At 39.5% G+C, this 20,684-nt stretch overlaps 2 protein-coding genes across 4 annotated transcripts; one reads left to right on the top strand and one right to left on the bottom strand.

Moving 5' to 3' along the window:
- Window positions 1–299: 299 nt before the first annotated feature.
- Window positions 300–7,496, top strand: marchf5 (membrane-associated ring finger (C3HC4) 5). Its single transcript, XM_077612438.1, has 6 exons — window positions 300–713; window positions 2,368–2,570; window positions 5,764–5,894; window positions 6,025–6,208; window positions 6,292–6,458; window positions 6,543–7,496. Exons 1-6 carry the CDS (start codon window positions 511–513, stop codon window positions 6,657–6,659), a joined length of 1,005 nt encoding a protein of 334 aa, XP_077468564.1. The 5' UTR covers window positions 300–510; the 3' UTR covers window positions 6,660–7,496.
- Window positions 7,497–8,086: 590 nt separating this feature from the next.
- On the bottom strand, window positions 8,087–20,343 carry ide (insulin-degrading enzyme). Of its 3 annotated transcripts, none has more exons than XM_077612434.1 (25): window positions 19,818–20,343; window positions 19,045–19,229; window positions 18,577–18,784; window positions 17,690–17,859; window positions 16,960–17,082; window positions 16,512–16,624; window positions 16,255–16,417; window positions 16,050–16,142; window positions 15,871–15,962; window positions 15,654–15,734; window positions 15,434–15,537; window positions 15,195–15,297; window positions 14,968–15,090; window positions 14,765–14,847; window positions 13,439–13,583; window positions 12,426–12,536; window positions 12,188–12,308; window positions 11,828–11,919; window positions 11,620–11,731; window positions 10,193–10,360; window positions 9,792–10,064; window positions 9,543–9,604; window positions 8,646–8,718; window positions 8,513–8,580; window positions 8,087–8,223 (listed from the first exon to the last, which is right to left on the bottom strand). In XM_077612434.1, exons 1-25 carry the CDS (start codon window positions 19,901–19,903, stop codon window positions 8,128–8,130), a joined length of 3,048 nt encoding a protein of 1,015 aa, XP_077468560.1. In that variant the 5' UTR covers window positions 19,904–20,343; the 3' UTR covers window positions 8,087–8,127. The 3 variants fall into 3 exon arrangements, with proteins under 3 accessions (XP_077468560.1, XP_077468558.1, XP_077468557.1); XM_077612432.1 differs by lacking the exon at window positions 13,439–13,583 and adding an exon at window positions 14,176–14,320 and having other exon boundaries at window positions 19,782–20,337; XM_077612431.1 differs by lacking the exon at window positions 13,439–13,583 and adding an exon at window positions 14,176–14,320 and having other exon boundaries at window positions 19,818–20,336.
- Between the last annotated feature and the right edge of the window lie 341 nt (window positions 20,344–20,684).

A 20,684-nucleotide genomic window follows, 5' to 3' on the forward strand; every position in this document is an offset into this window, starting at 1 on the left:
TTAAAGAGTTAAGTTAACAAAATGATCCTTACGTATAATGCATTTTTTTCTTTAGACATACAGACTATTTTGACAGTAAATGTCCAACAAATCATAACTAAAATTGCTCAATGTATCGCGTTGGGTGACCAAGTTCATTCACTTGATATGTTTATTTATATAAAATATATTATTTAAACAATTATAAACAATTTGCGACCTTATTTTGCTGCTGCACAACTGAAAATTTAGATTTGTGATTTTTTCCTGCTTAGAAAGAAGAGTCGTTAAACTACATTTCCCATGTTGACGGGGGAAATGATTTCACGTGGGCACGTCCTTGTTTTGATGACGTTGTCACTCATGGCGGTGTTGCACTACCTCGAAGTTCGACTGACATCGGATCTGAATTCAAGCGTCCACATCGATATGGTAGCGATCGAACACTAGAACACGGCTAAAAAACATGTTTAATATTTGCACTTGTGCACAGGCTGTAACGAAGAGATAGATAACCTGCAATGACCACGAATGAGTAGGATCGTCCTCGGTTGTAGCTTAGTAGTTGGTGGCTTGCGTCAGCACGAAGGCCTTGGTAGCTTGTTTCGCCATTGCCGGTCTCTGATTTCACGCATTTTTGTTTTTATGTTAATTTTTGACTTCCAAAACGACGCCACACTGTTCTCGCCAATGGCGGACGAAGATGCGGTGGTCTTGCAGCAGAATCTCGACAGGTAAGTCTTACCTTCGCTAGTACGCTAATAGAAAAATTACGTTGCATCACTATGTCGTGGGAAATAAAAATATCACGGGTCATGGCAAATCATAACTAATGAGGTATGGTAGATGATATCAACAGTGTTTTGATTAAAATTGTGTTAAAATGTGTACTTTTAGTTTTAGTCAATACCTTTTTTTGCTCATCGACTTGTAGGCTTTTGTAGATTGTGAATTGGTCTGGTAGGGAACAGTAAACTTATCTTACGTATGCATCTGTTGCACAAAACGTATTTGTTCCATAACCGTTAAAAAACACATTACAAAAAATAAGCAAGGGAAACACTTTTATTTTAAGAGATGATGGCCAAAAGATGTAGATCTTGTACATTTAGGATATTTAGCTACGATCATTGACAAGTATAAGACTGCCACACCTCTTATCTTGGCCTACTTTCAACGATCAGTTGACATCTGCAATTCAGTTTTGCACAACCTGATGGTGAGCAACATTTTTTAGGCGCTTCACAACCTTCTTGCCTTACTATTATCCTAATTATTATTATTGATCCCTTGCTTTCTTTCTCAATGGCCATACACATTTTACAGCTACTGAAACAAAATCATTAGGATTAAAAAAATAATCTATCACGATAATCACTGTATCATTTTATCCATTCTATTAAGTGGTCAAGGTTTTTTCTTCAGGGCGTGATAAATACTGCAAGTGTCATCAACATTCACATTTACGTGATAATGTGTCTACTAAGTGTCTTTCTGCTTCATTTCTCTTCCTGCCACCTCACCCACAGTTTCATTTCTACTGAACTAAGCTATTACTATTTCCAGCATAATCCAGTGTCATCAAAGTACAATGTTAAAATGATAAAGGGCCTGACAGCGTGCAACTGTGTGATGCAATGTCATACATGTTATTGCTTGCTGCTGTAGTTTTAGATCTTTGTCAATTAAATTGTGTACCTTGATTGCAAAAAAAGTGACTGCTAATAAATCACTGACGATTGTTTCACTCTTTTCATCTTTGTGATGCAAATAATATGTATTTTATAGAATCCAAATATGGATTTTGGCCAAGCTTAATATTGTTTCACGTTTACATACTTTTCCTGGAGTTCTGTTCCCCTATGTAGAGGCAAATGTTGAGCAACAGTGTCAATTTCCACTTGTAGGAGTCAATTTAGCCAGTGGTTTATTAAATCCTATCCTGCTGTGGGCTAGGTTACCTGAATAGGATCTAATGAATCAGTTGGAGCACTGTTTTGTACCTCCCTCGCTTCTATCCGCTGTGCATTGTTGAGATCTTTTCAGCTCCCCAGTCTCTCAGCCTTTGCATTCCAATATTTTTACTATTGACATTCGTGGCTTACCTCAAGTAATCTCAAAAGTAGGTGAGAGATAGCTCTCCTTTATCCTTGTCGAACTCTAAACTAGCCCTAAAGTTACTATTTACATTGTCAACTGACTGACGTCATGACAACTCAAAGAAAGGTAATGTTGATGTGCTGTGAAGACAGTTGCCCAAGTGTTAATATAAGCGGACATTATTCAGCTTTACTTCTATGGCAAGTTGATTGATTTTAAAGTGACTTGATGTATTTCAGGTAGCATGTTTTTTCTTGATCAGACCATTCTATCATTCCTTGGTTTTAGGAGCTGCTGGGTGTGCTTCGCAACAGACGAGGATGATCGCACAGCGGAGTGGGTACGACCGTGTCGCTGCCGGGGTTCCACCAAGTGGGTCCACCAGGCCTGCCTACAGCGCTGGGTGGATGAGAAGCAGCGTGGCAACAGCACCGCTCGTGTAGCCTGTCCACAGTGTAATGCAGAATATCTCATTGTCTTTCCTAAACTGGGTAAGTGACCTTTTGGGAAGGTATTGATTAAACAGGTTTCGGGATAACAAAGTGCAGAATGTTAGTTTTCTCCCATGTTTGCTTCTTTGGCAGTAACGTTAGAGCCTGACATAAAAGTGTATAGTGACTAATGACTGAGAAACAGCGGGCTGTTCGATTGTTGGACTTCCTGGCTGAATGGGCAAAATATTATGTTTTGGAGAAATGGCAGCTTCATTGATTCTGATTGGTTAAGCTGACCAGCTATTTTGAAACACCAGCCCAAGCTAAACTTGCTGAAAATCTGCTTAGTATAGAGTTGTCTAGTTCTAAATATTCTACAATTAGATGCTAGGATATGGTAGAAGCCTGCGTTGACAATGTTTATACCCTGAAAGCACTTAGTTAAGGCTAATAATGCACACTGAATTATCCATCAGCCACAGGGCTACTCAAATTTTATCTTCAAAGGGCAAGATGCTGCAATGTGAGATGAGACCTGGCCTCAAGACAATGTTGTCTGGCGGAAGCCTGTGAGGTTCATTTATATTTATAGAGACCAAGGCTGTGCTGTCACTCACTCAGGTGCTATAAGCCGATGGTTCAGCTCACTTCTTTCACCCTACTACATACCCTGCCGCATGTGATATTTACCACTTGGCTGGACGCTTGCTATTTTAAGATGAAAGTGTTTATCATCAGAATTAATTGGTGCTGAGGTCCCCGGGGAACTCTTAATTACTGTGCTACCAATTTTAACGCTGACAAACAAAGTTGTTTAAAGAGCTTATTTCAGATGAGCAATTATGTTGAAGTATAAATTTCATGGTTGATCTATTGTGTCATTAACTAATTTACCAGCAATGACGTTGATAGCAATTCGCAGAGAGACTAAGACCGATAAGGATTCCCTCCTTTGTCCTTTATTACAGGGTGTTTTGGTAACATACCACTTGGAGATCATTAATGTTAACCACATTGTAGACTGAACCAAGTGATATTTTTTAATATCTAAAATTATTGGTTTTATTTTGGTAGATATCTACAAATACAGCTTGCTCTTGCTCCTTGAAGTTCCCTGAAATCAACTATGGAATCCATGGTATCATTTTCATTTAATGCAAACTGGAAGTTCATCTGTTTTGATTATTTTTTTCTGAATAACATTTTTTAGAAATGGCTGTGTAAGAAATTATGTACACCTTACCTGCTGATTCAAAATAGATAATCTTCCAGCCATACTTCCTGCTGTCAGACAGAAATGTGGGGTTGTACTTTGAGTTTGAGATTGGTGAGATGAGTTAAAGTACGGTAATAAAAAGCTGATAAGTCAGCTCATCAAAGACTGAGCAATTTAGCATGAGGCTTGCTAAATTAATAAAATGTGATGTCATGCTTCTGATTTAGGACAGTAGATAAAAAAGTATTCTTTTGAGTATGGAAAATAATCGATTGGTCACTCATTGTCATTAAGAAAAAAAAAGAATTCACCCAATACTAGTTTTAACTTCTGAGTGCATTGCAGTGTTATATTTTTTTGCCAACTTCTAAAATGTTCTTGACCTGAGTAATAAAAAAGTAACCAAAATGTGATTTATATATGCCTTTGTTCATCATACAAAGTGTGTATTTTGGAACCTATGCTTCAAAAATAATTAATTATCCATCTACAAGCTCACAACCCTGAATCTATTAAGCCTTATTGTAAAAACCAAATATATAGATCATGAATATGTTCTGGGCTTTCTCTTATATTGGCCTAAATTCAGCACGGTGACTTAAGTAGTTCACCCGCATTGCTGTTGCAATGACTATTGACTACAATATTCTAGGAATGTCTATTTTTGTGCAGTGCTTGTGTTAGAGCACAAGAACCATTAACATTTATATGCATTATTACCTTTGATTTACTGAATAACCTGTTGTTCAGAGAGTGAAATTTTGTGAAATGCTAATATTGCTGTTTTTGACTGCATGAAAGAGCAATTTCACAGCTTACTGACACTGTTGACAGCTTTCAAGTTTGAGGTTGTAGCAAGGGAGAGCTCTCATTTCCCCACTGTGAAACCCCATGGCCACATATCAGCTTATCTATTTACCCAGCCTTTGTTTATTGGCACAGAGGTGCGGCGCAAGGGGCGATGGACGCGGGTCGTCGTATTTCTGCGCGGCGGCGCTGCCATCGGCACCTGCTGCAGAGCCAAAGCGAGCAGATCAACACGGCTCAGAGGACAGCGTGTCCTCGTTTGCTCCACAGTCTGCCAAACATGCACACGCAACTCTAGCATCGGTTTGCTGACCCCCTTTTTAATTATCTTAATTCCGAAATCGGCTGTGAGCGGATGTAATGAAACGCTTGGGTCTCCGTTCTGTCGGCGGATCATTAAGGAGCGACCCATATTTTTCCTCCGGCCGCCAAAGGCTCATGCGGCGTAGAGCAGAAAGCATTCCTCGTCTGTCATCAAAATAAGCCACAGAAATGCACTCAAGCATTGCAGGATCTTGAACTGAATTTTACTTACCACGAGTGGAATTGAATGATTATGTTTCAGTGCCATTGAATTAATTTATGAAATAACATTAAAACCATTGGAACGTTAGGAAGAGCTCTGCCCTGATTTTCAGCGTTGTAATCATTAATATGCCTGTGTGGTCATGGTGAAAAAAACTAATTGTAGGGTCACTCTGGTACGTCTAGCACTGTTGATGAGCTCAAGTGTTATGTTAGTTTTTCCAAAGAGCCCAATGTTTTTGTTTTGGTAGCTCACGGCACGGCTCACCAGCTGTGCAAAGAGCGCCAGGTACTTGTGCTTCTCTGGCAAAATCTGTCTCATGGCCAAAAATAATTCCATCAATTCAGAAAAAAACAGCCTTCAAGATGTCGCCTCTTGCCTTGTTACATTTGAATACAACACAATCACTGTCATCCTTAGGAATTAATATAATACGTTGAATGTGTTTCTGTCAAAGCTGAGAAGTGTTGTTGCAATGGAAGAATATTTAATGCAGTGGTTGCATTATCATATTTTTCATTGTGCAAAGAATGTCAGGCCAAAACACCCCCAAAAAGTCATGTTTTTGTTGTTTCTTTCCATACTACCCAATTATTTTGAAGTTATTTAGACTGCCTTAAAGGAGGTATTTTACTGATCTTTGAGCACGATCTTAAAATCGCCCAGACCCACCAGTGTGTTTTGCTCTTTCTTTCCTTAAGGTCCTGTGGTCTACGTATTGGACCTGGCCGACCGACTCGTATCAAAGGCCGGACCCTTTGCCGCCGCAGGCATCATGGTGGGCTCAATTTACTGGACCGCCGTCACCTATGGGGCCGTCACCGTCATGCAGGTCAGACCATTGGAGTCCATGCGAGTTTGAGTTTAAAATATAAAAGCACTTTCTGGTTGAGTAGATTTTAAATGTGGAGTGAAATGCCTGTCTTGAAGGAATGTGGTGGTTTGTTCTGTCTTGAGTGCAGGTAGTGGGCCACAAGGAGGGCCTTGATGTTATGGAGCGTGCCGACCCGCTCTTCCTTCTCATCGGCCTGCCCACCATTCCCGTCATGCTGATCCTCGGCAAAATGATCCGCTGGGAGGATTACGTCCTGCGTCTCTGGAGGAAATACTCCAACAAACTGCAAATCCTCAACAGCATCTTCCCCGGTTCGCAAAGGCGTTTGCTTTTGTTCCTTTTCAGTTGCGAACTCATGTGAGCTCATTTTTCGTGGCGCCCATGTTCACCGCAGGGATCGGCTGCCCGGTCCCGCGCATACCCGCTGAGGCCAGCCCCTTGGCCGATCACGTCTCAGCCACTCGCATCCTGTGTGGCGCTCTGGTGTTCCCCACCATCGCCACTATTGTGGGGAAGCTCATGTTCAGCAGTGTCAACTCCAACCTGCAGAGGACCATCCTGGTGGGCCAAAAGACAATTCTGCAACTCTAACGCTACAAACCTGGTAACATTTTTCTGATCATGTGAATATCTTTCCCTTTTCAGGGAGGAATCGCCTTCGTGGCCATCAAGGGGTCATTCAAAGTGTACTTTAAACAGCAGCAGTACATGCGGCAAGCTCATCGCAAGATTCTCAACTTTCCAGAGCAGGAAGAAGCCTGACCGTCATGAAAGAGGGAGTCATGTCAGTGTCACTTTCCCACCTGACTCCTGCCAACATTTATTTATAACCTCAGAGACACCACTTTTGGAAATGGATAAACGCACCAGAATGCATACACGTGAACAGCAACAAAGAGGCTCAAACACTTGTCTTTTAAGGGTGGTATAAGGTTAACTGTTTTATAACAAATTGTTTTATATCATTTACTGGAAAATGTTTATTTTGCCCGTGTTTGAGATGTATGGAAAATAAATAAAATGTTAAGAACCGGAGAGGTCTGACAACCAGGAAGCATGAAGTTACGTAGGTGCCATGAATTTTCCTTTGTTTCTTCAAGCTGGTTATAAGATATTGTTGTCATGCCTTGGCAGCCTTCACCTTCATTGTCTAAGAGGCTCGTCAAAAGAAATCAGAAAATTTCGGAATTTTACACAGAGGGATGTCAACATGGACGCATTGCTCGAATATACCATTTTGATTAAAAACTCTTTTTGTCACGTGATCAAATGTATGTCACTGTGGAGACACCTGTGAATGTTGTAAAGGGACCCGCTCTATTTCCACTCAGCCTTCTGACAAATACCACTGACACAAATGTTGCAACATCTAGGAATGTCTATTAGTTCAACTGTAACTGAAAATTTAGCAGGTGTTTCACAGTTTGATTTTGCAAAAGTTTGTGTGAGGTGTGGCCACAATAAAAGTTCCTAAATTGCTCTTTTGACCCAATGAAAAGACATTTAACCTTGCACGTTTATGATCAAGCTTTCCTGCATTCACTCGGTCTCACTAAATTACTATGTAAATGTTCTGTTGAATAAATGTATTTTTCCAAACACGTCTTGTAAATATTCCTAAATGTATTTTTCCAAACATGTCTGCCCACAGGATGCCGAAATGAAATCGCTCTTGATCACATTTATTTAAATGAAAAAAATACATAATACAGGTGAGACTGATAAAACATTTCAATCTAAAACTGAAAGTTCAAAAAAGAATCAGCATGTCAGTACCCCTGAGATGTCATTTTACGTCTAGAAGAATTGTGAGATGAAATAAAAAATAAATATTTGTTTTTCCTATGGGCGAGGTTTTTCGTGGTAAGCTGATTTTACAAAAGCTCATCAAAAGGGCCCTAACATAAAATGAGTTAAAAACAACTGTGGGAGGACTAAAACAATCTCAACATGGAAAATGGGCATGAGTAAAAATGTATTTGTTTGGTGGTGTCTAGTTCTACAAAAAGCTTATACAGAACTGTGACATCATTTTTTGAAGTGTTGCATCTCCTGTTCAACTTGAACATGAGGTTCTAACATTGAGTCACACCGCTATGGTGACCTTTGTATCTTGATCACACACATTTGTTTCAAAGCATTTCCTTTCTGGTGAATCCTGCATGCGCGCACATTCATATGTACTCCACCACACACTCATGCAGGCTTATTCAAATCGCACCAGGTGCACTCACAATTTGGCTGCCATGAAGTTGATGTGAGATCGAACCAGGGGGAAGAGAGGGAGGCTCCTCTTGAACTCCGTCATGTCTCGGACTAACGACGGCTGTGGAACATGGGAAAATCCCATTTTAAAGATTTCTGTTGTCACAATAACAACTCAACTCCACGTGAAATTTACCAAAATGGCAGCCATTTGCATCCACTCCAACTGAATCGGGAGGGCTGGCAGCGAATGAGCATTTGTTAATTCCCTGACAACCCTCCCGATTCAAATGGAGTGGGCGTCTACAAGTGACAAACTTATTTAAATTCACAGCAGAAGGCTGAAACGAGCCGCGTGATTGGACGTCGGTCCTTGTCAATGGAACTGAAATGGTTAACTGGGTAGTTACCTGTGGCAGAGAAGGTGCAGGTGCCAAGTTGACATCATTCTGAGCAGGAAATTCTCCAACAAGTGGACCTGACATAGACAAAAGTCAGCTGTGTGGCATCCTTCAATTGGCTCACATCACTGTAGATACTTACAGGTGTCCATCTCTCTAGACAGTACGTGCACCGACATCTTGTGTCGTTTCGGAGCATCGAGGGTCAGGCGCTCCTGTGGGCGCACGCAAGGGTCAGGAAACTTTGTTTAAAGTGTATGTGTTATTTTTACATTTTAAAAAAAATTCCGCAAGTGTATTTGATTACATTTGTTAGATGGATGGTGTACTAAATCTTTTCAATAGGTTCAAGTTTTGATTGCATGGAATTTGATTTTGTTTCTACTTTTAAATTAAAGTATTAGGAAAAGGAAAATGTGAGCAATCATATATTTTTTAAAGATATATTTTAAATACCAGGCTACATTAATTTCTGTTTTTTTTCCTCAATGGAGTCTTCAGAACCCTACCTCAAAAATATATATTCTGCACATACTGTATTTTTGGAGAACAGAATTGATTTTTTTCAAACAGGCTCAATATAGCTGGTTTTAAGTTTATGTTATTGCAGCAACGTTTGCTGACTGTACACAAAGATTTAGATAGATATTTCACTGTTTTAGTAAACCCAATGTATTGTTGCCCCTCCCTATAATATCGCAAATAGTGAAAACATATTCGAACTTTCTCCTTTTGGTTGTACTGTACAAATTTTGGTCTACAATTTGTTTTGTTTGTCACTAACAATGGCTACCCATATTAATCAACATAAAATTATAATTGTAGGATTCTCATCATCTTTGCTTGACATGGGAAAAAAAAAACATTCAGTAACAAATGTAAACAAAAGACATGAGGAGTTTCCCAGAAACACTAAATGGAGAATATACATTGTTTCTACTATTAATGTATTTTGGTTATTTGTATTGTGATCACTCTTTTCTCCCCATCTCTCCTCTCTTAAGCAGGCGCAGAAACACAAAATAGTTGATCGACTTACACGGTAGAATTGCATAATGTCATCTTTTGATAACGTCTTCAGATGGGCCACTTCCACATTATCTGTGACAAAACGCAAAGACTCAAATAAATGTTCTTCAAGCACAACTCGGTTACAAGAACAATCCAAAAATGCACTCAACTTAATGCGTAAGAAAAGTAAATGCCCCAGATCAAAAGGGCATTTGAATATATTTGACTGGGATTCAGATGTAGCAGTAAGGTGAGGAGGACCTTTGAAGTAGCTCACCTCGATCAAAATTGTACTGTTGGGAGATGATCTCTCCCCAGTACTTGGCGCATTCAGCAGACAGCTTTTTGGGCTTGTCCAGGCGGCGGATAGCCAAGGCTTGGATGTGCTTCTGGAAGGCTTCGTCACTCATCTCCTCCACCGATTTCTCCATGGTGCAAAGGAAGGCCTCGATGCGGCTCTCCAGATAATGCGGCGCCTTTTCTGACTGGATAATGAAGCGAAGGCCTTGGACCCCATTGGACCGCCTTGGTCCACTGAACACAATATAGCCTTAAGAGCGAAAAGGACAAAATGCGTTACAACTTATCGTGAAGCGCGCTGTGCAATATACTGAAACCTATGCCACATGTACAAATTCAAATGTAAAGCGGCTGTTCCGTTAACGGAAGGAATCTCACCCAGCTGTTCTTTAGTCCTCAACGTGTTGAAGCACGGCTCGGAAATGATCTGACAGAAGAGCTCCAGCAGCATGTTCTCGTAGGTGGTTTGCATATCGGTCTGGTAGTAAATCTCAATGCCGCAATTGTTGTGCACCTCATTTCGTTGTTGATAAACATACCAGCCGCCTGCCAGGAAACCAACAAGGTTCACATATTTTGCATCTATCCCAAATACTGGTGCTAACGATAGGATTGTTTCGTAATAGAGAGCAGAGCAAGTTAAAAGAGAATTGATTAGTGTATGGAACAATATTCAGGATTGATACATTCAGTTAGATGTAGTTCCTTCACAGTAAATATGATTTAAATATATATTTTTAAATTCTTAATTTTTTCCCTTGTATTTAACTCATTAAATTGCATGACGCCCATTTCATTTAAAGTGAGGAGACTGTGAATGCTCATGTTTCAGTGACATTGACAGCGTTAGAAATCCAATCCATTTTGAGTGGGCGCGGCGAATTAACATCTAGCACTGTCAATGGGAGCCAATGACTTAAGAGTGCCCTGTTAGGGTTAAAAAAATGATATCGTAATTTGTGTATGACAGGGTTAATGAAGTCCATGCTTATCATACTTTTTAGAGCTGAATTTTTCCTAGTTGGCAAAACGCCAAGGCCACATATTTCATGCTTAGTTTTAGTCGTGTCAAGGTGTTCTACTGCTTCAGACTCAAATAGCTTGCTACTGGAAGGAGGCCTAAAATGAATTAAGAGCTCAAATGGTGGGAGAAGTCTTGACAAGGTGTGCCTAACTGCCTTGTTGCTGACGGTTCCAAAGTGTACTCTTAAAGTTTTTTTAGCTGATGTTAATACTTTCTCTTTCTCTCTCTCTCTCTATCGCTCTCTCTCTCTCTCAAATAATGTGTGGCGACATACTGGGTAACCTGGCTCCTTCTGAGATCAACTTCAGTTTGTGAAGAAGACTAATCAAGCTAGGAGACCATGGTATATAGTTTCGCTCGTGCACTTAAGAGGCACGCTACTCCTTTACTTCGGTCCTAAATGTACAAAAGTTTTACAGATGTTTTGAGGCATTAGATTAGCTTGGAAAGGCCCTTTTGACTGAAGCTACAAAAAGTGATCGGGGCCAATCTCATTTATTATTAGCCACCTGTCGATTGGTTAACATGAAAGTAGTACTTACTGGTTGAATTGGGGGTAAGAAACAGTACATACATACATATATACACATATACATACGGCGTATGCACATTTTGTGAAAATCAGAGATGTTACAATTAACTGAAGCATTTTTTAAAGAAGACGAGTAACAATGGCCAAACATGCATAAAGGCTGAGGGCCCCTCTGTTTGGTTGCTGTGGAAACATGCAGGGGTTTGATTACAAGTGGTTGACTGGAGTGTGATTGAGTACGCGACCTACCGTCTGGAACCTGCACCTCTCTGTATCGGATCAGTTGGCTTGGTAGGAGAGGCTTTGTGCGTGCGTGCTCAATGAGAGTGTCTTCCACCATTTGGATCATGCCAAGGGCAGACTAAATTCATGATAGAGGAGAGTGGGTAAGAATATAGTTTAGCCGGTGAAGAATTGTAATTATAAACCATTTCGAAATAGCAGAACACCAACGGACCTCCTTGGTGATGTTGCCATGGAGAAGGGCTTCAATATGTAACCGTGACAACAGCTGAGGTATGAACGCCTTGAGGCGCGGGAGAGTTACATCTGAAATACAGATCACAGATTGCTAGGAGGGAAAAAAGCACACAATGAAATGACCTACTTTGCGGCCACTGAAGAACAGGTTCTAGAAAAATGACTTGAATTCAAATATGGTGTATTAACATTTAATAAGGCACTCATGGGTGACGCTAGGCCTCTGAACCATTATGACTGGGAGAGGCTGGTATTCACACCCCGTCCTCCCAGTTTATATAACCGGAAATGTATGACTCACAAAATGAGCCACCACTGCACATAAAAAGCATCTCACCCTCTAACGCATCTCTGAGCTCATCTTTAGTCCATGCAACTTCAGTCATGAGTAGACGGAGGTAGTACATGGCGTGCTGGTGTGGTTGTTCTGCTCTGAAGTTATTCAAAGACCTCATATACTGCCAAAGACAAGGGAGTGGGGGTTTACAGACGTATTTGAAATAATGTCAAATCGTCTGTGGCAGGACAAAATGATCACCCCCCCCCCCTCCCCTCCAAAAAATACAAATATATACCGCTTCCTTGATGATGTCAAAACGCTTCTCATCGATCTCAAATGTGGCCATCTTCTCAATGATCTTTTTCAACAGGATGTCCTGCTTGTCATTGTAACCTTTTACAGAGAGCTGGAGCAGCAACAAAGAGCAGACAGTTTCAGGGCATGGTCAAGTGGACGTCAAACAATTTTAGTCATTTATCAATGTGATGGTTGTCTCTCGGCTTGTGCAAGAATATTGGATCTGGAGTCAGCGATTCAAAGTCACTTTATTACTTGTGTCATCAATACTTCTTGATTTAGCAATCACACTGATTCCTACCAATATTCTAGGTCACAGTCAACTCCTGCAAGGTTACTAACCCTGACAAATTGCCAGCTGTCCACACTCCAACTAATTGGCACAACTCACAGATTCAATGTGTTGCCCCCAAGGAGAGACCACCATTGATTTTAAAGAGAAAGTGCTAATGATGATCAATGTCAACACAGAGGGATTAGTGTGTTTTTCCAAACAAAGCAGAATGTTAGGGATGAATGTTTGTGGTAGTTGAACACAGTTGACACTCGAGTAGCAACTCAACATTTTCAGGAGCTTTTTGCATTGTCCTGTTTGTTAGTGGGCAAAAAATATTTAATTACCTTAAAGCAAAGTTCAGTCCGTTTCGCTTTGTTCATTATTTGAATTCAAAACAGAAAAGCTCCTGAACATTAGCAAATTTTTCTTCCACTCAAATGAGGTACAATGAGACTAAATGGATTTTATCTTAAATCTAATTCTTGAAGCCTTTTAAAAAACTTTCAGTGTGCTTAATTTTAAATTTAAAAAAATCATTCTGATGTAGTGAAGGACCATATATAAACCGTCAGACTCATCTTCAAATGAATCTGCGATGAGATCGAAACGGCAAGCAAAAATTCCCCCAAAACAGCATAAAGCAGTCAAAGTAGGCAAAGCAGTTATATATATCCACACTTGAAATGCCTTGAAATTAGCTCCACTTCCCTTCACGATTCAAGCGTCTTACTTACTAGGATGGCATTCATCCCTGAGTCTATGCCATACACAAGCCCTGCCAGGCGGGCTGCATATGTATACTCTCTTAAATCATCCTTCAGTAACCTGAGCAACAGGTAGGTCATATTGCAGTGCAGTGGATCTGCATATAAGTAGCGACTACAGGAGGAAGAGTAAAGAACAGAAACAACAACAAAAATTTGATGGGATTGACAGACAGGCCACGCATTTGAAGAATGACCGGAAGAGTATGTATATGCAGCCTCATATTTGGCATTGTGTCCCCCACAAATGTGACGGAACCTCACACCAACTTTGTTAGTTGTTCAGAACAGGGTGATAATAAAAGTTCTGCACCTGCCTGTGTGAGATATAACGGAAATGCTCTTTAGAAATGGGTGATTTGGGGGAGATAAACCATTGAAAGGGAAAGAGACTGATGAAGGATGAAAAGATTCACAGAATAGAAGCTATATTGACATCAGCCAGGTTTAGTATGTACACTTTTATAAACTAAATCACTGGACATCTCCCGGACAAAATGGATTGTACGTCCATCGCCGTCAATGACAGCCAATGAGTTATTTTATGGGAATTCATTCATTAAATGTGCATAACGATACTTTTTTCCTAATTCACAGTACTGAGGCCTGGCTGAGCCGCTACAGCCCAGTCTGGGATGGAGTAGAAGGAGATTCTTTAGGTTTGGGATGCAGCATTGACGTCATAGCGAGGGAATCAGAATACTTACATACATCCCATAGACGGTATTTTGAAGGTCATAGTTCAAACCAGCTAGCTCGGCTGCATATGCATACTCGTTGAGGGAGTCCTTTAGGAGCTCCAAGTATAAGTAAGCCATGTTACAATGTAATGGGTCCACATATGCAAACGGGCTGTAGAGAAATAGCAGTGGTCAAAGAAAAAAAAAAGTGCATTGGAAGAAAAATAACCAAAAATGATGATTGCATGTAAAGTATACTTATTTCCAGTGGGAATATACGGTGATTCATTCATCTTTTGAAAAGTATAAACCGTATAATAGTACCGATAAAAGTAAAGTTAAAATGAAATTGATCGTATACTCATGTTAAATAAAATGCTTTGGGATAAATTTAATGCTACGTTTCAAATGGTTTTGACGTGTTGGTAAAAAAAAATCTAAACTTGAAATTAAACCAACTGTTTTTGCACATTTGTTTAGCCATGGGTACAATTGTCTCCCACTCAAGTTATGGAATCTGAAAATAACTAAAGAAAGTAGCTTATTGTATGACACTAATTTGAAATCACGATATTAATATATTTAATTTTCCATTTGCGACAGAATAATTACATACCTGAAAAACTCGAAGTTCAGACACGCTTTAGGAAGGAAAAATTTGTCATCCTGCTTGAACCACACTTTGCTCATTGCTGTGTCCTAAAAAGCCACAAAAGTGGATTACATTTGTTTGATGCACCGTGAACCGAGCGAACAGAATAACACAGCAGATTCTAATGAAATTAACAGTGGCACTACTTTCCTGTCAAACACACTTGCCTTGATTAAAGCAGGGACAGAAGGGGAGTCTTTCTCAAGTGGGTAAATTTCAAAGTTGGTAGGGATGAACTCATTCTTTATTGGTAACTTAAACTTGCCGTTGAGGTCCGCACTGGCCCATTTCTGAAAAAGAACATGCTTGAGTTACCGCTGATGTCATTTATCGAAAGCATTTATTGTCAGAAAAAAAATCTGACAGACTAATCTGATCAGAATGGTAAATTCACCTTGATGGTCTCGTCGGATATTCCCTCCTGTTTGTACTGCGTTCCATACCATTCTTCTGCCTTGTCTGTTTGACCATCAAATGACTTTGACACTAAAACAACTCTGGAATAATATATTTGATTACAGATATGCAACATGAAACAGCATCATAGTCATGCAGAGAAAGGAGCACTATTAATTTGCAGAGGACAGAAGTTTCCTTTTGAAATGATTTGATTCTAAAGATTCTTACACCCACCTGACATATTCCGGTCTCAGTTTATCCAGCACCATCTCAATCAAGTCTGGCCTGAAGTCTTCCAAAAGGTATTCTGCTGCTAGAACCTCATTTAGTGGAAAATACTGCGAGAAAATGTAAGTGAAACGTAGCATTAGAGGGCTAGTGACTGACTGTCAGGGCAGTATCCACAAGCTCTAATACTCTAATAAAACTTAATGAAGGCAACACTGGCACTTACGTGTAGTAGACCAGTTACTTTGGAGGTATAACCACGAGGTCGCTCCTTGTCTTTGAACCGGAAAGCTACCTTGTTTAAATCCTACAGAGACAGACAGAATCTGAGTCATAGCTATTTATGTTGCAGATTTATAGCCAGATGAAAATACCTAAAATAACAATGACATGCTTTATTTCCCCAAATATAATTTATACAATGAATCAAGCACTGTAGCTACCTTGCATTCCTGAAACACCCACTCCTGAGGTCCTTCTGTGCGCAGTTTCTGGATATATTGGAACATGTGGAAGATTATGTCCTCGACATGCACTGTTGGCGACACGAACAGGCAAAGGTTATTCACATTTTTATTTATTCTAGAAATCACTCCACAGCTAAAAACAAAGCACTACTTACAAAGACCTTCTTCCGTCAAGTCCACGTTGATAATGAAGAACATGAATCCTTTGGCCCCCTCTTTTTGACCTCCAACAAGCGTATTTACCCAACCTCAACAGAATGCCAATTTCAGGAAAGTTATACATCATTTTTTTATGGAAAAGCTTTGACAGTCATTCTAAACTTTATTGCTATGTGAGTACTCTTTTTCTACACACCCTACCTCTACATTTCAATTCCGATAACAAACTTCCAGGTCCTTCATGGCCGATGAGATGTCCCAGATAATGTCCTGGGTTTGACTTATAGTATTTCTGCAGGTCTGGGATGGGGAATGTTACATACAGATTCCTTATGTCTTTTATGGGTACCACTTTGTAGAATTGCTGGAAGAATAAACGTGAAAATCATCTTAGTCAAATGTTACCTGGAAATAAACAACAACAACAAAATAACACAAGGCCAAGATGAAAAGCTCACTTTCAGATATTCATCCTGAAAAGGGTGTTCAGGAAATTCCGGGACAGGAACATTTTTATTCTCCACTTCTCCAAATAACTTGACCACCATAGAGGTCAGCTCATCTAAGGATTCTGTGGATATTAAAATTGTATGACACAACAACATTGTTGGTTAAAAGACAATTATTTCTGACAAAACTATTGGAGAAAGGAACTTTTATGATGAAGACGCATTTCTGTTTTGACTAGTAAAATCGATTGTCTTACAAATGATCTACAATTACAATATTTAACTTGAGCCTTGAGTTTAGGATGTTTATAGATTGCACGTGCTTCATTCAAAAAAATAGTAGATATACACTTGACCCAAACCTGTCGGAAAGTACGTAAAAAAGCTTGTGTTAAACAGTTATAGTGCTGTCAATCATGTGAACACTTTCCTCTTTTTCCATTCACCCTTTTCTTACCTCTTCCCAAAACACAGAGACCCATTAAATTAGAGGAGTAATATGCAGAGTGGAACTGAAGGAGCTCCTGGCGTACATTAATTCCGTCCTTAGATGGCCTTGTCTCGAGGGTCAACTTGTTACCTACAACAACAACAAAAATGGAGTACCCTGTTTTTCAACAACATATTTTCCAATAACAGAAATGTACAATGTTCTTTCAGGTCATTTGACAAATGTGACAGGTCTAATATCTGAACACGAATATTTTTAGGATTTTAGTTTGTCAGATTTGAAGCCTTTTTTATATTCTGTATGAGTGCCAGAATACGCCAAATATTTAATTATGAGTGATCATAAAATTGTAACTATCAAAATGCCCCCAGTTGAAGATCCCATTTACAAAAGATTAAGTCACTAACTTTCTTCCCCGTAGTACAAGACTGCCACCAGGTGTTTATTTCCGAATATAATAAAGGAGCCACAAAAAAAGAGAACAAGTTGTGCTGAAGAAGTTATAACTATCTAGTAAAAATGTAACTGATGGAGAAAATGGTTTTGAGAAAAATTACCGAGCCTCAACTATCCAAAGTATTTAGGCAAAAAGAATATATAATTGTGATATCTTCACTAGGTGTTCAAGTGCTTCCATTGTCATTTTAAAAGTGCTGTTAGTATGAAAACAAGTTGCACTTGGGAAAATTATGTCAAGTAACAATAGAGTATGTAAAGTCAATTCATCAAGAGCTACCTGTTCCAAATTTACTGAATGGGTGCTTTGGGTTGCCAGTTGCCTTCTCAAGTTGAAAGAGCCTCCAAGCATCATTCATCAGGTTTTTGTCATGCTCAGAGTCCACAGCGTTCACCTCGCGGTCCTTACAGCTCTCGTCAAATAGTGGGCAGAGAAAAAACTGTGCAAATCTAAAATTTACACAATAGAAATTGATGAGATTATTATACCTATAATGATGCCGTTCTAACACAATGACAACAACAATAAATTTGAAATGCAATTTTCAACCCCAAAAAGTCTAATTAGCAATACATTTGACACATGGTGAGTGAGCATCATTAATATTACAAGATCAACTGTAGCCTACAGAATTTTATTCTTCCAGATGGTCCGTGCTACAGACCAGCAGTGGACAAGAATTAGTCTATTCTGCAAACAGGTGCCAGCTCAAATACTCCTCATTTATAAAGAAGGTAATCCAATACCCCCCATATGACTGAGTGTTTTTTTCCAAAGCATTATAGCTGTTATGTGAGCAGTCCCATCCCAGCAATGCAAAGACAACCAGCTTGCAAAGTGTGCAATGGAGCTGGAACCTACATCTTTAAACCAAAACATACTTTTTTTTAAAATATATTTAAAAGCACACTGTTATGGTTATCTATTCGGCTATTTGCTGCATTATGAAGGATGAAAAATATATATAATTACAATTCTAGAGAGTACAACTTTCCATGTTCTTCTTGACAAAACATTCTTGTGCATTCTTAATCCTGGTCAAAATCCAAAATTTCTAAAGATTACCTTGGCCCACACTAACTGCCACCAAAAGCAAGAGGTGACAGTAGTGTACAGAAACTAAATAGCTTATGAAGAATGAAAAATAAATTAAAATGGTCCATTACCTATCCAAGGCTCCTTCCAAGTGCTCATGAGACACATCGAAATAATAGTTTGTGTGCTCCCCACTTGTGAAGGCATTGGAGCTGCCAGCGTGCTCACTCAAGAACTGGCTGTATTCGTTCTCTTTAGGGTATTTCTTTGTTCCCAGGAAGAGCATGTGCTCGCAAAAGTGCGCCAAACCGGCAATGTTCACCGGGTCGGATAATGAGCCTGAAAATTAAAAAGTAAAATGATTGTCTTGCATTGATTTTTAATTCAAATGGACTGTTGATGGAATTAGTTGAATTCATTTGTATCCATCCATTCGTGATGCACACAACTACAACATAGGAAAGTACATTTAAAATAATATGTCTGTCTAATTTTTCATCCTAGAAGGATACATATTTACAAAAAATACTGCTGACAGATGAATGCGTGTTTAAATGTACAACAAAACAAATGGTTATAATGCAGAGCAATATTCTTACCAATATGTACATCTAAAGCAGCGGATGATTTATCTGTCGTTGGGTCACTGATAAGCATGGCCTTCAATCCATTATTAAACTCCAGGCCTCTGTAAACTCGCTTGTCTTCAGGAGAGCGAATTATGTCTGCGACCACACTCTTTAGAGCTGGGTCCATCATTCTGAGTGGAGATGTTGACACCAGCCTATAAAAAAAGACCACCATAAGCACAGAATCAACACAAATATTCGGGAATGTAGAATGTATAAACCTGTTATTCCCCTGGCTCCAACTGAGGCAACGATGCTGCCACATGAAATACAATAGCATTGACTGAACTGAACTTTGATTAAAACAGAATCTTCAGCCAATCAACAATGATCTAATCCAGCCAGAAGAGAAATTATCAGGAAATTCAATAACTTTTCATGAATCACAGCACTTGGCAATAATACTGGGATGGGGATACACCCACTGTGGAGTAACCTGACTCATCAACAATGAAGGTTGGACCAGAAAACATGAAGAAATTGGTTAGATGCCAATCAAATTGTGTTGTACTGTTATATAAAACACACTTAAATTACACCGATGAGTTGGTGTATTATAAATATATCGATATATCAAGACAATATAAAAAGGACAAATGTTTAAAGGTGGAAAACTGAGGTCATGTATCCGGCTTATCGGCCCCAACCGGTACTTGTATTGATTCAGTGGCTAGCTAACCGGAGAAGCGGGATAAAAACTCATTTACCTCTTCTAATGGGAAAGGTCTTCGGTCTGCACTTACTTAGTTCCTTTCTTGAGATGGAAGCTGCTTCCCGACGCTTGGAAATATCTTGTACACTGCGCTGATCGGTTGATACACTTAAACATACTTTGTACCCATGGACAACAAACTGTGCCGTTCAGACCGCCATCTTGACTCAGTCAAAAGTAGTCGATCCCGACGTGATTGTTATTATCACAAGAAAAACTGATGAAACATGTCAGATCTCTGAACCGTTTACATTGCGACAGTTAAATATAACTGTTATTGTAATTATTACCTTACACAACATGTGAGAAATTATAATCGTCAGTAAGACGTTCTTTCTAACTCGTGTATCAGTTAGAAAACCTGTGCATCGACATGAATGGACGGATCGAGTTAAAGGGGTGGCCAAGTCCGGTCCTCGAGAGCCCCTATCCAGTCTGTTTTCCATATCTCCCTCCTCTACCACACCTGAATCAAATGAGCAACTCACCAGCAAGCTGTCCAAAAGCTACAAACGAACCCCCGCGACCCTAATAAAATCAAATCAACCTTTGTCATCATACACAGTTGCGTATAACGAAATTGGTGGTGCTACTCCACAGTGTGTTTTCCAAGTAAAATAACATAAGTAATATAAAAATATAAGGAGTCACATCCTGGCCTAATGGGGATAAAAGCAGTTCAGAAAATGAGAAATAAGACCTTTCTGTGTCTTGTGTTTAGTTTGCCTTCATGAAAAAAAAATACACTATATATAATTGTCACAATAAAACAAGAGTAAAAGTGACGTCGACAAACGCACAATTCTGACGTCAACACATACTACCACTAGATGGAGACAAATCTCAACCCTCAACAAAAGAATCTAGTCATTTTTTTCATAATTTTAGGTCCTGGACT

This window comes from Stigmatopora argus, chromosome 11 (assembly GCF_051989625.1).
Source record: "Stigmatopora argus isolate UIUO_Sarg chromosome 11, RoL_Sarg_1.0, whole genome shotgun sequence".
Lineage (NCBI taxonomy): Eukaryota > Metazoa > Chordata > Actinopteri > Syngnathiformes > Syngnathidae > Stigmatopora > Stigmatopora argus.

What these genes read in the sequence shown, in the direction of transcription:
- marchf5 (XM_077612438.1), top strand. Translation starts at nt 511, where the DNA reads ATGAGTAGGATCGTCCTCGGTTGTAGCTTAGTAGTTGGTGGCTTGCGT. An exon ending in CATTGTCTTTCCTAAACTGG is followed by an intron (nt 2,571 to 5,763) that starts GTAAGTGACCTT and finishes TCTTTCCTTAAG; the next exon opens with GTCCTGTGGTCTACGTATTG. An exon ending in ACCTGCAGAGGACCATCCTG is followed by an intron (nt 6,459 to 6,542) that starts GTGGGCCAAAAG and finishes TTCCCTTTTCAG; the next exon opens with GGAGGAATCGCCTTCGTGGC.
- ide (XM_077612434.1), bottom strand. Translation starts at nt 19,903, where the DNA reads ATGTTTAAGTGTATCAACCGATCAGCGCAGTGTACAAGATATTTCCAA. An exon ending in AAGTAACTGGTCTACTACAC is followed by an intron (nt 15,538 to 15,653) that starts GTAAGTGCCAGT and finishes ATTTTCTCGCAG; the next exon opens with TATTTTCCACTAAATGAGGT. An exon ending in ACATTATGCAATTCTACCGT is followed by an intron (nt 8,719 to 9,542) that starts GTAAGTCGATCA and finishes GTGCGCCCACAG; the next exon opens with GAGCGCCTGACCCTCGATGC.